This window comes from Sturnira hondurensis, unplaced genomic scaffold, assembly GCF_014824575.4.
Source record: "Sturnira hondurensis isolate 20B ecotype Veracruz unplaced genomic scaffold, ASM1482457v3 Scaffold0007406, whole genome shotgun sequence".
NCBI classification, from domain to species: Eukaryota; Metazoa; Chordata; class Mammalia; order Chiroptera; family Phyllostomidae; genus Sturnira; species Sturnira hondurensis.
Window position 1 is genome coordinate 9093842 of NW_028080037.1, and position 17882 is coordinate 9111723.

General features: G+C 52.6%; 1 protein-coding gene across 1 annotated transcript in view; it reads right to left on the reverse strand.

The window, feature by feature from the left end:
- Positions 1-731: 731 nt before the first annotated feature.
- Positions 732-17882, reverse strand: part of LOC118991337 (kinase suppressor of Ras 2-like) — a 218727-nt gene continuing 201576 nt past the window's right edge. The window contains exons 6-9 of the mRNA XM_037052604.1: positions 14158-14227; positions 12557-12640; positions 2715-2782; positions 732-862 (exon numbers count right to left, since the gene is read on the reverse strand). Coding sequence (XP_036908499.1) covers positions 732-862; positions 2715-2782; positions 12557-12640; positions 14158-14227 — 353 coding nt within the window. The remainder of the gene's footprint in view (positions 863-2714; positions 2783-12556; positions 12641-14157; positions 14228-17882) is intronic.

The following is a 17882-nucleotide window of genomic DNA, read 5'->3' on the forward strand; positions in this document are numbered from 1 at the left end:
GTTCCACATAGGTGCTTACTTCTGAGCGGAACTTCCTCTTAAATACAAGCGTTCCTGATTTCTCTGGTCTGTAACCAGGGCATAGGCTCACTACGGCCGCCTGTCCCTGCCCTGTCTAACCTTCCTGGTAGGGTCGTCTTTCATCACTGGTGGGATTTCGCAGGCTTGAGCTGCCTGTCAAACGCATCAAAACACATTTGTCCTAATCAAGGCCACTGTGGGTCCCTGAAGGAAAGGCTCGGCATCCCTGGCCATCCTCTCTGCATCACCCTAACACTCCACAAAGATCTGGGCACGCGGCTAATGCTGAATAAATACGTACCGACCCAGGCCACGCCATCCAAGCCCTCTCTCTGTTTCCCCGCTGTTATTTCTACTACTTACAGGAACCATGGGGAAGGACAAAAACAAGAAGCTCAAATTTAAGTTCGATGGCTGGTAGTGTTTCGTATCAGCCTTTGTTGTGTGTGTGAGTGTGAGTGTGTGTGTGTGTGTGTTTGCAGGGGTGGATGGGGGTGTTAGCGGAACAGCTGAAGCTTTGGCCTGACCTAGGGATTTCATTTCTCTGCTTAGCCAGAGCTGCCATCACCATGGAAACAGACTGTGTTTCCAACTTCCTGCTAACAATGGGGTGGGGGCCGCCGAAATCTGGCAGACTTCTGGAAAGTTCCGTCTGCTGCGCACATACAAAGGGCGCATGGCTGCCAAGGTAGGTGGGAGGGAGCCCTTCGTCAGATGTCAGCCTCTGACAGTGGGTCACCCTCCAGCCGGCTGGTCCGGTCTCCCCGTAGGAGGCGAGTGCCAGCGGCACCCCTGACGGACAGGAATTTGGAGGAGAGGCGATTTCCCCCACGGAGCTGACCTGCGACGGCAGGTCGAGAACAAGAGCATACGGGTTTAAAGCAGCCTCGATGAGTGTGTGCAGTTGTTTGAGGAAGAGCCGGTTCTTAAGTGAGGATGTGAGGGGGGGCTGGGCAGGAGGGGGGAGATGGTTTTCCCTTCACTTGCAATTCCCTCTCCTCGCAGAGCCAAGCAAAGCCCAGGTCATCACAAACTGACGGCCCGTTGGCTTTGGGACACACCTCAGCACTTTTAGCGGCCGTTTGCCTCCTTCTTTAGCTTTCCCCTGGGTTCATTCTAGAACAGGGCAGATTCCCCTGAGTAGGCACTGACCAAGGCCAGGGGGCTGGGTGGGGGTAGGGAGAGGATGAGGAGGAGCTCAAGTCTCTGGTTAGCAAGTTGCTACACCCCAAGTTGGGGGCTTAGCTTCATCCAACCTATAGATGGGGGGGGGGGAGGGNTAGCAAGTTGCTACACCCCAAGTTGGGGGCTTAGCTTCATCCAACCTATAGATGGGGGGGGGGAGGGGTGGCAGAGAGGAGGCCAGCAAGCACTTTTAAACTTTTCACAAGTTGCTAACATTTTAAAATAAGCATATGGCACATAAAACCAGTCTGGCTGTTCTCTGAAACATGAAAAATCTTGCAGCGTAGGGTCCTACAGTTGCTGGCGTGGCTATCCTGCCTAGCCGGCACCGGGGCTCTCTCTCCACTTCACTTGGCCCCATCTGGCCAGATTCTCTCATGCAGGGTCCTTGCTGGGCCCTGGAAGGCAACTGAGCTGGCAACTCCTACTCGAGAGCAGCCCTTCTCAGCCTCAAATGCGCACAGGGATTAGCTACGGATCCCGATGAAGTACAGATTCTCATCTGGTAGGTCAGGGATGGGACACCAAGCTCCCTGGTGATTCTGGTGTCGCTGGTCCTTCAAATAGTGAGGGGTGGCCCCACGACGTCCAGCAGAACCTTCCGAGGTGACTAAAGTGTTTGTTACCTGAACTATGAAACACGGCAGCCACGGGTGGCTACCTGAGCCTTGGCAGGGTGGCTGGTTGCGGCCGAGTATTCAACCTCTATTTTTATTTCAGTTTAATCTAAATTTGAATAGATGCAGCCAGTAGCTACTGCACCGAGCAGCAGAGACCTAGAGAGTCCCCAGTGGGTGCACTGCAGAGTGGATTATGGGGTCTGGGGTAACATTCCACGGGACAAGAATCAGGAACAGCTGTTTTGAAAGCTGGAATGCAAGATTTTTCAAGGAGGTGCCGAGCCTTTGGCCAGCAGAGAAAAGTCTTTCTTCCTTCCATCTAAACTGGTCTTGCTTTTGTGCAGTAGGCAGTTGGTGGTGACCAAATCCCAAAAGGTAGCCGTCACCTCGCAGCCTGGACAGGATGGCTCAGACACTCCCAGGGCACCAGAGGACAGAACACAGCTGGCTTGAACCAACAGGCCCAAGCCAGACCTCTCCCCATGCCCACTTCTGCAGGGTCAGCTGACTGAGCGTGAAGAGCCCATGTTGGACAGACATTCCGCCACACTCTTTCTAACGGAAGGAAAAGCCACGGGATTGAGGGGAAGAGGGGAGAGTGGAAATTGGGAGTGGAGTCACAAAAAGAGAGAAAAAGATTTAGGGTGGAGGAAATGAATCTGGGGGCTAACGTATCAGAGAGACGAGCTACAGAGGTAAGAAATAGGGAAAGCAGAGGTGAGGGGTGGATTGAGGAGACAGGTATCAAGAAGGGTGTCAGAGGGAAAGAAATGAGACAGACAAGCAGCAGGGGATTAGAAGGTACCCAGAGTCAGCCCGGATGGGACGGCTAGCTCAGACGGCCCCCACCCAACCCCCGATACAGGGTGGCAAGTGTTAAATACTTACCTCCTCGGTGGATGATGAGGAGATGACAGGGCGGAGCTTCTTTGGTGCATTTGTTGTGGCACTTTAACCTGAGAGAACGAGAAGAAAAGATTCATGGGTGGGTGGATGGACGGATGGGTGGATGGGTGGATGGGTGGATGGGTGGGTGGGTGGGTGGATGGGTGGGTGGGTGGATGCGTGGACATATAGAAGGTTGCATGGATGGATGGGTGGGTGGATAGGTGATGGGTAAATGGATGAATGGACGATGGGTAGATGATGGATGGATGGATGGATGGGTGGATGGGTGGATGGGTGGATGGATGGGTGGATGGATGGGTGAGTGGATGGGTGGGTGGGTGGATGGGTGGGTGGGTGGATGCGTGGACATATAGAAGGTTGCATGGATGGATGGGTGGGTGGATAGGTGATGGGTAAATGGATGAATGGACGATGGGTAGATGATGGATGGATGGATGGATGGGTGGATGGGTGGGTGGATGGGTGGGTGGATGGGTGATGGGTGGGTGGATAGATGGATGGGTGATGGATAAATGGATGATGGATAGATGATGGATGGATGGACAGATAGAAGGTTGCGTGGATGGATGGATGGGTGGATAGGTGCATGGGTGGATGGGTGATGGATAAATAGATGATGGATAGATGATGGATGGATGGGTGAATGTAGAGATGAACAGATGGATGATGAACAGATGGATGGGTGGATGTACGGAGCAAAAGAAGAGTGGACTTTCTGAACACTTCCAACAATCCAATACAGAGTCACTTTGCACCACGACAGTCACGTCAACTACTATGTCAAGTGCTATAACCTGTGCGGCATCAAAATCCTGATGCAAAGCTCTGCTGAACGTGAAACTAGACTAACTTACATTCATTAACCCATTCCATCTGTTCACTGGGCCTACCAAGCCCCAGGCCCTGGGCCATAAAATGCATAGGCAGATGCAGCCACTATGTGTAAAGGGGAGGGATAATAAACAGGTAAACAAATATAACGACAATAAACAGGTAAATGCAGATGCGCTAAGATCACTCACAAACATAATACAGGAAAACAGGGTGAACAGTGGGGGAAGAAGGGCTTCCAACAGGCGCAAAAGGTTTGGGGCAAGATCAAGCCTGCTTGGTTCAGGGGTCAAAAGTTAAAGGTCGATGAGGCTGAAGTGAAGAAAACAAAAATCGTGAAACCCTGAGGCAGGGAGGTGGCAGGAGACGCCGGTGGCCCTGACAGGGGGTCTGCATTGGATTCTGTAGCATGGAGAATCCACCAGAGGCCTGGATGACTGTGACTCAGTCGGATGTTCGAGAAACTCGGAGCTGGGACACTGCTGATGCCACATAACAATCGAACCAAAAAGTTTCTGCGCTTTGTTCCTTTGACATGGCTGGACTCCACCCTGGAAGCTTCCAGAAAGAAACCATTCCTTTCTGCCACCCCCACCTTCCAGCGTTCTCCAACAAGCCCAGCTGGAAGGTGGCGTGCAGATGTGGAGAAGCCCGCTGCTATTGAGGCAGCCCCGTGAAGCAGGGGCAAGGTAACGTACCCTTTGGACTGCATCCGAATCAGGACGTGACATGTGAGGCCACCAGTGACCTCGGCCCCCTTCCTACCCCCACCCCCTGCCCCCAGAATTTTTCCTTCTTGTTTTTTTCTTTCAGTGATGAATACCCGAGCCTCCCCTCTCTTGGGCGGGACAACTCAGGGCTGTGTCAGGTGGGACTAGACCCCTGTGGCCCACAACTGGTCTTTGAGGCACCTGGGCTGCTTGCCTGTCCTTCCCTGCCTCACTCCCCTGCTGGTGGGGCCTAGGCTTTTCCTTCTAACTAACCAATCATCTGCCCTTGAACTTGTCTCAGGGGCTGTCACGGGCAGCCAACTAAGACATGGCGATCACTACAGGAGGTTCTGAACGCCAGTGTGGTCTGTCCCACAGCCCACGCACCCAGCCAAGCCCACTGCTCACTGTCCCCAGCACGTCTCTTCAGCCCACGGTCCTTAATGAGTTTGGTTCCCAGGCGCTCTGGTCCCCAAGGAGGCAAAGTGGAGCTGCAGACCCTAGCCAACAGCCCAGACAAACCAGACACACCAGACATGGCCCGAGGAGCACGGTGACTTAGGATGGCAGCTGTGGGCAATACCAGGCCCAGGGAAAGTTGCATGTGGATCCAGAAGAGGTGAGAAGCCTGGGCTCCAGCATCAAGCCAACCTGGGCGTGACTCACCGTTCTGCCTGTCTCAGACCCCGGCGACATCCGTCTGCCTTGCTGGGGTCCGGTTCCTCACCCAGATGCTGAAGAGGATTTCATGAGAAACGGCCCAGGTCAGTACCCACACAGGCAGCCCCCGGGCCCACATTCCCGCACGCAGGGCTGAAACCCGCCGGGGGTCGGGGGACGCCAGGCGGGCCACGTGCAGCCTGGAGCATTGGGAAGCATTTATGTAAAACTTTCATCGAAAATGGTTCTCTCTTTTTAAATGGTCAAAGCTAATAGGATAAGCTTCCGTTATTGAGAAAAGTTGCTTACGCAGAGCATCTCATTCCCCAGAGGAGCTGCTGGCTACATGAGACATCTTCCCCGTCTGAAAATTAAATATGTGATTTCATGGGGGGGGGCAGGATCTGGGCCGCGCCCATCTCTGCGGCCCTCTCCTCGGTGCCTGGTCTGGAGGGGTGCATACCATGCTGAATAAATATCGGAGAGACAGGAGAGAGAGGAGGAAAGCAGAAAAAGGAAGTTACCAGGAGATGGGGAACCTGTCAAACACTATGGATGTAGCAGCATTGAAAGTCTCTATCAAAATCTGTTACGGAAACATGATGACTGTTTCTTATAAACCGGGTCCCTTGAAGTTTGGGAAATGCAAATAAGTCCCTCTCTGCATTCATTCCCTTCTCCTCACCCTCCCTGTCCCAAAGTGGCATTTCTCCTGGTTGCCTTTTCTTGTAGGGACCAAAAGCTCTCCTTTTCTGCTGGGCATGAAGAGGGGAGGAAGGAAAGGGACACAAGGGTTGGTGCAGAGGCCCCCCATGAGGCTGGATTTTTATTCTGAGAGTGAGGGAAGACCAATGAGGTATTCTTAAACGGGAGGGTGAAGGCTGGATAAGCATTTTGGAAATACCCCTCTGGCACTACAGACATTTACCATTAAAAGTGCAGCGTTCCCCTCTCTGTCTTTCGTACTCCTTGCCTTGGTTTCCCTTTCCCAGGTCCCTGCATGAAGACTTTAAGATTTTTTGCAAAATCAGTAAACCAAAGCATCACCCCCTGCTCCTTGGGGGGTATTTCACAGAACAGCTCAACCCAGCAGTTTTGTTTCCCCTGTGGCCTCAGATCCGAGCCAAATGATTCTAGAAACGCCACCGTATGTTCTCAGTGAAGGATATCAAAACACCCCTTCCCTCACTGCTGACAGCTCAGTGGGGTTGAACTCTTTGGCCTGCAACACGTACAAAGAAAAGCCCAGTAACATAAACGAGGAAGATGTTGAGTACAAAAGACGTAAATCAGACCACGGACTCCAGCGGCACGGTGAAAAATAATCGGGGAAACCCCCAGCACCGTTCTGTCCGTAGCAGGACACTGTCCGGAAACTGGAAAGGCATTAGCTGTTGGAGATGCCCCGCTGACCCGCCTCATCCCCCAGCTTCCCCGAGAGAAGGGAGTGACCACGGAATCGTCTTGGCTCCCAGGACCTGGAGGGGTGGGCCAGAACACAAAGACCGATTTTGCCTCTTTCGGTTCAAGAAAGGCCGATGGGAGAGGGTGGCAGGCAGGAGGAGGGATGAGGAAAAGGCTAATAGCTCTGGTCCTGGGTCAGGCTGAGAGCAGAGTCTCCCATTCTGTTCAAGGAGAAGCAGAGTGGAGGGCTGGCATTTGTCGCTGCCCTACTGTGTGGCTGGCCCTTGGCTCGTGTAAAGGGGTCAGCGGTCCAGGGTCTTGAATCAGAGGGACGGTGAGTTTGAAAAGCTAACCCACCCACTGTGAGAATCTGGGTCAGCTATTCACTCCTGAGGGCCTCTGTTTCCTCATCTGTACAATGGGGATAATAACAGATCCTACCTCCCACGGTTGTTGCAAGGATTAAATGAGATCACGCCTGTAAAGTGTTTAGCAGAATGTCTGGCACTTCCTAAGTCAGTTCTTAATGCATGATATCATCACCACCATAAGCATCACCACCATCACCACCACGACCATCAGCATCACCACCATCACCATCACCACCACCACCATGAGCATCACCACCATCACCACCATCACCATCAGCATCACCACCACCATCACCACCACCACGATCAGCATCACCACCATCGCCACCATCTCCACCACCACCATCAGCATCACCACCACTACCATCAGCATTACCACCATCTCCACCACCACCATCAGCACCACCACCACGACCATCAGCATCACCACCATCACCACCACCTCCATCAGCATCACCACCATCACCACCACCATCACCACCACTACCATCACCATCACCACCATCTCCACCACAACCATCAGCATCACCACCATCACCACCACCTCCATCAGCATCAGCATCACCACCACCACCATCAGCATCACCACCATCAGCATCACCACCACAACCATCAGCATCACCACCACCACCATCAGCATCACCATCACATTCAACCCCACCTCAGTCCCCAGTAAAGTTATAATCATCCCTCACACACAACTGTAATCAGACCCATATTTTATCTTATAATAGATAAAAATGCATAGCAGGGACCATTAATTCCCATTATGATTACTGCAAAAACTGAACTGTTTTTATTAATGGAAAAGTAAGTTCAGGCTTCAAGCTGGTGATCTCTGAAATGCATGATCATAATTATATCCTGCCAATATCCTGCCTGTTGTACAAATTCCCGAAGCTTCCGGGAGACTTCACAGCAGCTGCAACATCAGGCTATCACTCCCCCCAGTTTTTCAAGGGCTGGGAAAAGTATGCGCCCAGTGGCTCAAACCAACCATGGCTTGTTTCATACTTTTATGTCTTTATCACAGATAAAACATTGTATTTGATGCAAGAACACGGGCCAGGGGAACGGAGGGCCAGAAGAGAAGCAAAGAGCACATGAAATCCAAGCGAAAAGATACATTAACAGAGCAAAACTGAATAAGGAATACATGACTCATTTAAAAAAAAAATCAGTGCGGTGACTGCTTACGTGAAGAGAAAGAAACATGAGCATGTCCAGCCAGGCTACCACAGGCAGGAGGAAAGGGGACTTGAATAAAGTGCATTAAAATGCCACCGAAATAAACTAAAAATCTCATGCTGGTTAACCTAGGCTTCCAAACACCACTCTTTACCTTTCTAGGAAAGCTCAGGGGTCTAAAGCTGCAGACCTAACCAGGATAACCCGAACCAAAGCACAGTCTGCCAAAGCAGACCATGGGGTGGCTACGTCGGGCAGAGGAGACAGTTAAAATGCATCACATCTCCATCGGTGGTTTCCGAAGACACCCCCTCCCCCCGGCACCCTCTAGCCTGTGCAGAAAAAAAGCGACTTGGTTCCAGCTCTTGTTTGCTAGAAGACCAGCTGCCAATCACTGCCCTGCGCTTTCCTGCAAGAAACGCAGATAGGGGTGGAGAGGTTGCAGGGAGCCAGCCCTCGCTGGCCCTGCGCAAACCTGTGGAAGGCCCCGAGAGGGAGAGAGGGAGGAAAGACGCAGATAACCCCCGACGGAGGGCTGGGAAACCCATCAGCAGCTCCCCGCAAAAGCACACTTCAGCCAGCTGAGTCCACAGTTATCAGACAATTCTCGGATTGTGCTGACACCCGAGCACTTAGAACGAAACTCCATTCCGCGCTCATGAACCTATTAGATGAAAACGCCTCAATTTAGATAACTGCAAATTGCTTTCTGAGTATAATTTCCTATTAGTTCATTAATCTCTCTATTCAGAATGCCAACGAGACAAGCTGATGATAATTCCGGAGGAAGTGGGCCTGAAACTGAAGCAGGAGCAAAGAGGAGTAGACATTCAGAAGTATCCTGGCTTCCTTGTGGGGGGAGGGGTACCCCAAAATTAATTCACAAAGTTTGGAACTGCACTCACTTTTGTTTATTAAGGTCAGCCAAGTGACGAGGCTGAGCCTTTTACCTTATTTATCTTATGGATCTTAAAAAGTAATCTAGTGAGACACTATGCAATTAATCGATGTTATCTACTACTTAGACATTACATAAGGAATATCTAATTATTTCCCTCTTTCTACAGAGGGGGCAACTGAGGCTCAGCAGCAGTTACGTGCCAGCCAGCGGCAGAGTCAGGGTCCACACGCAGGTGTGCGTGCCTGACCTTCAGCCTGGGCCCTGGTCATTCCTTCTCTTTTCAGTCCCCCCATAAATCTATACCAGTGGGTTTACCAGGATGAAGGAGACTTTGCAAGGGCTGGGACAACACAGGAGCCTGAAAAGTAAGCAGTCAAGAGTGAGCATATACTGTAAGAAGAAAAAAAACCTCGCACAAAAGGAAGTTTGATTTTGTCAAACAATTATGTTTACATTGAGCAGTTGTTCTCAAACGTGGTGCCCAGACCACCTGGGAACTTGTCAGAAACTTGAATTCTTGGGATGCCCCCCCGCCCCCGAACTGCTACATTAGAAACTCTAGGGCTGAGTCCAGATCCCATGTCTTAACAGAGCCCCTGGGGCAACTAATACACACTCCCAGCTGAGACCCCTTATCCAGAGCAAAGAGAAGGCCCTCGCAGGGGAGTCTGGGGGCCCGGGGAGCAGTGCTTCTCGAACGTTAGTGCGCGCAAGAATCACGGGGTCAGTCTTAGAAGTCAGACTCTCATGCAACAGGTCTGGGGTGGGGCCCGGGACTCTGCATTCCTAACCAGTTCCCAGGTGAGGCTGCTGCTGCTGGCCCAGGGGCCAGACACGGAGCAGCAAGGGTCTGATGCGATCCTTGTCACCTGGGGCGTCTCTGGCAGTACCAGAAGCAGGGTCGCTCTAGATTTCAAACAAAACCACAACTCATTGCCTTCAGGGCAAGTTCAAATCCAAGTCTCTGGGAAGTACTTTAGGAAAACAGGAAAGGACCTGCCCCACAAATGACTGATTTCCCCAAGTTCCCACTCAGGGATGAGACCTCCCCTGACCACTTCCATTAAAACTGCAGCGTCTCCCCTGGTCCTTCCTGTCTCCCTTTTCCGCTTTGTTCCTCCGCTTTCAGGGCTGTCCAACCTGCAGCCCGCAGGCCGCACGCGGCTCAGGACGGCTATGCACACAGCCCAACACAAAAGCGCCAATTTACTTAAAATATTATCAGGTATTTTTGTGATTGCATGACACAATGTATTGAACATGTGACCCAAGACACCCTCCTTCCAGTGTGGCCCAGAGATGCCAAAAGTCTGGACACCTCTGCTTAGGACTTCAGTATCATCTGAACAGATGATCTATTCGAATAATTTACTTTCTCTACTGTCTGTGCCCACCCTTCCATCCCACCAGCTTATAAAGTCCATGAGGGCGGAGATCTTGTCTGTTTTACCCACTGTTACTTCCCCTGTGCCCAGGACAGTGCCCGGTGCATAGTAGGTGCTCAATAAACATCAGGTGAGTAAAAGAACAAATAGTCCCGCCCATTTTTTCTAAGCGGCTGCCTCCCCAGTCTTGGTGACGCCTCTCTGAAATTCCATCTGTTGCTGTTCTTTACACATGCACTATAGCTTCATCGAAATTCGTTTCTCTCCAGCTGTGTCTTCCCCAAACTCCTTGACAACGGGGCCTGTGCGTCTCCTGTTTCTGTCCCTCATCCACCAAGCCTTCTACCTGCAGACATTTCATTGACTGCTTCCAACGTTCCTACGGCAAGTGCCCGCATCACGCCCACTTTAGACAAGGAAGCTGAGCTCCCAGAGGACCAGCTTCTTGCTCAAGCTCACACAGGAAGTGCAGCGATGCAGCTGGGACTCGAACTCGGTCCTGGCCGCTTCCCGAGTCTGGGCCCCTTGTAGCCAGCCCTGTCCGCCGGATGCCCACCCTGGCCCCGGCCCTTCCCCCAGCCCTTGGCAGGGTCTGGGCCTTTGCTCATCACTTCTAGAACAGAGAGCAGAAGCAAAGGCCACCTCAGAGTTCTGTATCTGGTGCTGAAAATTAAACTGGCTTAGGAAGCGTTCAGCCTGGCTGCCTCCTGGCTGTGTCCCTGTCACCTAATTACCTGACTTCAAAGCCCTCCCTCTGCAGGTGTGAGGCTGTGAAAGCTGCCATTTCCCCCCAAGAGCAGAGTGTGACTACACACGGGATGAGACGGGCCGGGAGCAGCTGGCATCTGGGGGAAATCAGACCGCCTGCCAGCCGGACCTGGGGGCCTGGCCTCTCGCCTCTTGGCGTCAGAAAGCCCGGGGCTGCCATCCTGCGGGCTCACCTGAGAGCCTGGGTCCTTGGAAGACCAAGGTGGGGACACAGGCCTCCAAACACGAGTGTTTGGTAGTGACTGCCCTTTGCATCCCATCCCCACATCCACGGAGCCGAAGCCTCCTTCTGCGCGGGAAGGAATTAATCCCCTGCCCAAGGGAAGGAAGCCCTCAGCCCTTCCTTTACCACTCAGGTGAGGCCTTCCGGCCGAGGGCTAGAATGGGTCCTTGCCCCCGCGGGCAGCGCATCTCCCTCACAGGACTGGGCTGTGGGGAGGTTTGAGAGTCCCCAGCCTGGGCTGGACAAGGCTACAGGGGACACATGCACTTGTAACTCTTAGATACACTGGCACCATTTTCCATGACTATTTTTCAGTAATTGGACCAGAGTGGGTATTTAACACCCTTTACAGAAGGAGAGAGGGAAGCCAGGCCGAAGGCACTGGCCGTCTCTGGCAGAGGACAGAACACCACGCCTGCCACGGGGCTGTGACCCTCAGTGCTGATTTCTTCAATGCGCACCACCGCATCGGGCAGGTCGGATGACCATTCCTCTCGTGCGGATGAAAATACTAGGAACGGAAATGTGAGGTGACTTGCCCAAGGTCATACAGCTGGACGGTAACTCAAGAACCCACGTTGGAGACCGAGTTTTTCTACAGCCTCCCTCCCTTTTGCCAGCCAAGACCTGGAACGTGTGTGTGGCGGTGGGGCAGGGGGCGGGGAGAATTCGAGACCAACGTGAAGCCACAGAAAAGACCGGCATTAGGGGCCAGGGTTCAAGTTCTGACTGCCACTTCCCGGCTGTGTGACCTCAGGCGGGCGACTGACTTACCTTTGGCCAAGACGCAGCTTTCACATCCATAAAATGGGGAGGATCATAATACCCCCTCAGGGGAGAGAAAATAAAGGGAGAAAAGGCTTCACAAACAGTAACTCAGGGACTGACAAACTACAACCAAGAGGCCCAAGCCAGTCTGCAGAATACTGATGTAAATGAGGTTTCCAGGGGATAAATAAGAGTGTCACGTCCACTTGGGTATTATCTCCGGCAGCTCTGAGCTACCTGGCAGAGCTGGGTAGTGGTAACGGAGATGCTATGGCCAGCAAAGCGTAGAATATTTACTGCGTGGCCAGCTCCAGAGAGAGGTGGCCAATCCCCGGTCTGAGGTGCCATGAAAATGCAAGACAGCACCACGCCCCAGCCGACAGCATCACGCGTTCCCAGCACTACCCATCAGCTCAGGGTCTCCTTCAGATCTGCCCTCCCTGAACCCTTCCCCAAGTACACAGGTTCCTTTAAGATCTACTTCCGAAAAACAGAGCGAGCGACCCTCCCCAAAGTCGAGACACTCAACGCCCATAAATTCACTCAGAGCCCAGGAGTGCTCCGGCTGACACCAAGCACAGTGGGAAACGCTTCCAGGTAACAGCCACTTACTTGCAATTTTTACACTTGAGGCCAAAAAGCATCCCTTTCCCACAGACTGTGCACGTCTGAGACATCCAGTACTTGGTGGAAAACCTGTGGAAAAGAGACAGGAAATGTTCAAGGGCAAGGTGATGGCAACTGACCTGTCTCCAGAAGGACAAACCATTTAAAGGGTAAGCACATGGGCCCTGGATTCCAGGCTCGCTTCTTCTGAGACATGTGACTTAATCAATTTGAGGCTTAAACCCCTGGAGCCTCGGTGTTCTTGCCTGTGAAGTGGGGATAATAACCGTATCGACCTCAAAGATTGTTGGGAGTTTTAATCTGGGTCACGAATGTCAGGGGTTTTTACACAGCTCCCGGCACCTGGTAACACTCAGCGAATCAAGCTGTGACTCTATCATTACCCAGTCATTCCTAACAGTCACTCATTTGTCCAACAAATATTGCCTGCTGTCCTACTGTGTGCCGAGTTCGGTTCTGGGACAGAGCGATGATGGATGGAGCTAGAACTGCCCCTGGAGCTTCCAAAGCAAGGTGGGGCCTCCCAGGAGGGGAAGCCACTTCCCATCAGGGCTGGTCATGGCATCTGGGAAGCTTCAAGAAGGGGCCACCCCCCCACAAGCTGAAACCACAAACTCTAGGAGCAGAAGCCCCTAAAACGGAAGCCTTTTCAGAGCATCAGCTCACCCCCTCCCCCGCAAACACCACCACTTGCTGCTACCAAGGCAATTTGGAGGTCTCTGATATATGATATACAGTTGCCCGGTGGGTGGTGGGGGGCTAACTATTTTCTCTAAGAGATACCAAGCAGCTGAGCCAGACACAGGCCAATCCAGAGATGGAGCTGAGCCAGGGGTGGAGCTGAGCCAGGGGTGGAGCTAAACAGGGGGTGGAGCTGAGTCAGGAGCACTGACAATCCAGGGGAGGAGTTGAGCCTGGGGGGCAGAGCACAAGAAACAAAAAATAGGCCCGCCTTTAATGCCTTCCTCTCTGTACCTCCCTGCGGGGCCACTGGTGTGTCTGTCACATTTCTCAATACTCCCTACACCACTTTCTTGTTTGAGACTTAGTAACTGTCCTGTCCACACATTTCTTTCAAGAACTGTTGATGAGATGCCTTTCCAGGATAGCGTGGTCACTGTCGCCTCACCCAGGCTCCCTGATGCGTGAAGCATCTGTCCCCGGACTAACCTCCCCCCCCTCCTCCACAGGCCTAATCTCTGCAAACCTTCGTGGTCTATGGACTGTCTAACCCTCCACCAGCCCACGAGCTCGCCACGGGAGCAGACCTTCCATCTCCCTCCGTGCTGCAGCCACGGCACGGAGACCCTCTACAAAGATGAGTGGGGGAAACGCCATCAATGTGTGAATCAGTCTCTCAGTTGGTCCCAGAGGCCCTGGTGCAAAGAAAACTCTCGGCAGCAGTGTCCAAAGAACACAAATGCCAAGGCCAAGTAGATCCATCACTTAGCCCGCCGGGGCCTCAGTGTGCCAACCTATCTAATGGACATAAGCACACCTGTCTGGCCTACCCCCACCACAGGGTCAGAGTCCCAGCCCTCACTGTGCGGGGACACAGGCCCCAGTGCACACAGGAATCCACCTACCTGTGCTTGATGGAGTTGCCAAGGTCTCTGCGAGGGATCTGCGGGGACCAGCGCGGCACTGACAGCGTGTCTGTGGGGAGAGAAGAGGGGAGGAGGGCCTGTTACACGGAGGGCCAGAGGCTGGCATGGGCTCCAGCTAAACCCAGGAAGGAAGAGGAGGCCTGCGGGCCTCAGGAAGGATGATGGCCACATCTCTCGTTAAACCAAAGCCAAGTGGAGCCCTGGTTCAGCTTGTGTTCTCTTAACCGACACGAGGTCTCCTGCACAGGGCAGCCAGAGAGAGAGAGAGAGAGAGAGAGAGACAGAGAGAGAGAGCCTTGAAGGAAGCCAGCAGGGCAGAGAATAAGATGAAGAATCACTTCCATGCACAGAGCGCTCAGTGTGAGCCAGGCATTGCCACGGGACTCACGTGCCCTAGCTCATCGGAACAATCCCAGGGTCAGGGGCTGCCAGCATCCCCACACGGAAGGTGAGGAAACCGAGGCTTGGAGAGAGGAAGTCCTTTGCTCAAGGTCGCACACCTCGGAGGCCACACGGCAGCGGTGCATCCAGGTCCGAGGGACTGGACAGTGTGTGGCCCCGGAGGCCAAGGTCTCAGTGGTGGATTGCAGACACCGGCCACTCAAGTGCCACCTTCCTCATTTTGGTCACGCTCCTGTACGACCCATAAAATGATCTGTTTACTGTTTCAAATGGACTCCTTTTATTTGTTTAAATACATTTTAAGAGTCAACTCCATGTAGAAAACTAATATAATGGTACCTACCCTACATAACCATTTAAAATATATCCAACTATGTACCATCTAAACTCCTGCTAGAATAAAGGAATGGACTCGTGAACCGGGAGATGGATGGATGGAATGAGTTGGTAGGTGGGTGGTGGATGGATAGGTGGGTGGATGGACAAATGAGTAGAGTGATGGGGAAAATGGGTAGGTTGGTGGATGAATTGCTAGGTGGGTGGGTGGATGGGAATGAAGAAGAGACATTACATCACACAGACTTCAGGCTGGATTCCTGTCCCCACCTGGTCTTTTCCTTTATGCCTTAGGCCAAATGCCGGTGACTTCCGCCCTCACTCTACCACTGACTGAGGGCGGGGACTTTTTCCATAGACCCTGAGCAGCAGCTCCCCGCCTTCCCTCCACTCCCCGGCTCCTCACAGACCTCGAAGGCCCTGAGGGGTGTGAAACAACAGCAGGAATGAACTAGTGCTGCCTGGGACGTCTCCACCAGCCCGGGAGAGAAGAAGCCAGGAGCTGACCCACATGCCAGCCCTCATTTCTCAGGCCAGATGGATGGAGCCCGCATGCTGCTTTCTGAGCCACAAGTGCACGCCTCATTGTTCACGGCGATTGTTATGGAGTGGTGTGCTCACGGCGGGGGGGGGGGGGGGGGGGGGGGGTTANGGGGGGGGGGGGGGGGGGGGGGGGCAGCTTCTCTGAACCAACCGGGGAGCCTTTAACCTCCAACCCATTCACATTCTCTCTCGTGTCTAATGGCACGGGCGGCAGCCATCTGAAGGCTGTTTCTAGAAACCCCGATTCTTCCCTTGTCAAGTGGGGACCCTTTCTGGGAGAGCTAGCGATCTTCCAAGCCCCCAAAGGCAGGGCCAATCCAAGAGGGGGGCAGCGTGCTATGGTGCGCAGAATCATTGCCCGTGGAACTAAGAACTCAACGCCGTCCGTTTTACCACTCGTTTCAGTTTCTGAGGGAAACAAAAGAAGACAAGAAAGAGAAGATTTTTTTTTTTTAAGAGGGAAAGCGCGCTCTCTTTCCATTCCTTTCTCCTTTCGGGACAGAAGTCAGATTGGAGAGGAAGGACTCTCCCTGCTCCCTCCTTCGATGCCTTCTCCAGCACCAGGGCGGACGAAGGTGGATGAGCTGGGCTGGAGGGGAAGGGTTAGCTCAGATACACAGCCTCCTCGTGGGGGTGCTGAATGGGGGGCTCGTCTCCCGGAACATGAAGAGCAGCCGTCTAGAAAGGTGTGTTGGGAAGGGTTCCCAGGCTCGACAGGAAAGGGCACGGAGATCGATTCGTGATGTCTGCCAAGGTAAAGAATGAGGTAGTACCTACGAATCTGTACATACTTGTCTCTCCCACAAGGACAGAGACCACATCTTCCTTCATCTCCGCCTGACAGCCTCAGAGTGTAGTGCCAGGGGCAAAGTAGGTACTTAACACAGGTTTTGCCGAGCCCAAGAGTAAGATGATAATAAGATGATAAAAACACAGAGCTCACTGATCACTCAATGTGTTATAGGCATTGCGCTGTGGTGTTTATACCCGAGAGTGTTGCCTCCAGGCACTCAGGAGTCTCATTACTCCCACCATGCCGAGAAAGAGATGGAGCTCAGAGAGGCGTGGTGGCTCGCTAGAGGTCACCCAGCCAGGCACTAGCAGAACCTCAACCTGTCACTGCGATTGTTCGTAAGTCCTCCAGAAGCCCCTGCCCCAGTGTTCTCAACCAGGGGTACTTTCGGCCCCCAGGGGACACCTGGCAATGAATGGAGATATATTTGGTTGTCACGCTAGGGTGGGGGTTGCTGCTCAACAGCCTCCAATACACAGGACAGCCCACAGCAAAGAATTAACCAGCCCCAAAGTCCACAGCACCAAGGAGGAGAATCCCAGATCCAGGTGGTTTTTCCGTCTCCAGGCGCCTCTCTGTGCCCCCCCCAAATGACCGAGATGGCACCCCCCGAAGCTCGCCTCTGCAGGAAGCAAATCCTCTTGTGCGCGTGCACATCTCACTGTTCGATTCATTCTCTAATTATGCCGTTATTCTCAATTACAGCACCGTCTCGAAAAAGTAGAAGTAATTAAGTTTAGCCGTTTGGCTTCATTTCCCCAATATCTGGCTGAAGGGGTGAATCCTGTCAATCACATTAAGCGGCTGCAGCATCGTTAGTCTCAAGTTATAACAACCCCCACACGGCTTGTACGAGGCTATGAGGAGCTGAACTCTGAGAGTCCTCTCTACTTCCTGTGTTTGGATTTCATTACACTTGTCACTGCAAGCCTCAAAGCGAAGGAAAATTGTTTGAAGGGGAGGGAGGGGACATCTATGAAAATCGAGGCCTTATCATAACAGAGAAGGCAAACAGCATTTACAGCAATTAAACTGATACAGAAACTTCTGCTTAACAATCAAAGTGCCTATTAAGATGTCTCCCTGGCCGAACAAAAGATTCTTTTCTGCTCTCATTTTCTGATAACAAGTCAAGCAGACACAGAGGCAGAGCGGGCGCCTTCGGTCCCAAGGGAGAGAATAATTGACATTTTTCCGTGGATATTCTCACTTCCAGTGCTGGAGCGAAAAAGGGGTCTTCTCCTTCTCTCCGTCCCTCTCAAAAGTGCCTCCGCCTAGAAGGCGATAAACCAGGACCCCTGGTCTTTGAAACGGCCTTGGCAGCCAGACGGACAAATAAAAGCCCCAACAGGAGAAACGGACATTGGTAAAGCGTTCGCGTTACATAGAGCCTTCAGATGAGAAACCCAGGCTCCGACCTGGTGAGGCCAAACTCCAGCTGAGAGCGGAGCCCGGTGTGAGAGAAACATGTGACACAGAGACACGAGGTAAAAACAGGTGATGGTAAAAGAAGGAAGGGTGGGGGGAAGAATAGGAGGAAAAAGAAATAAGAATAAGAATTAGAAAATAAGAAGTAAAGATAGATAGGCTTTTTGTGGAGCGTATCATGAACCAGGCAGTATGGCCACAT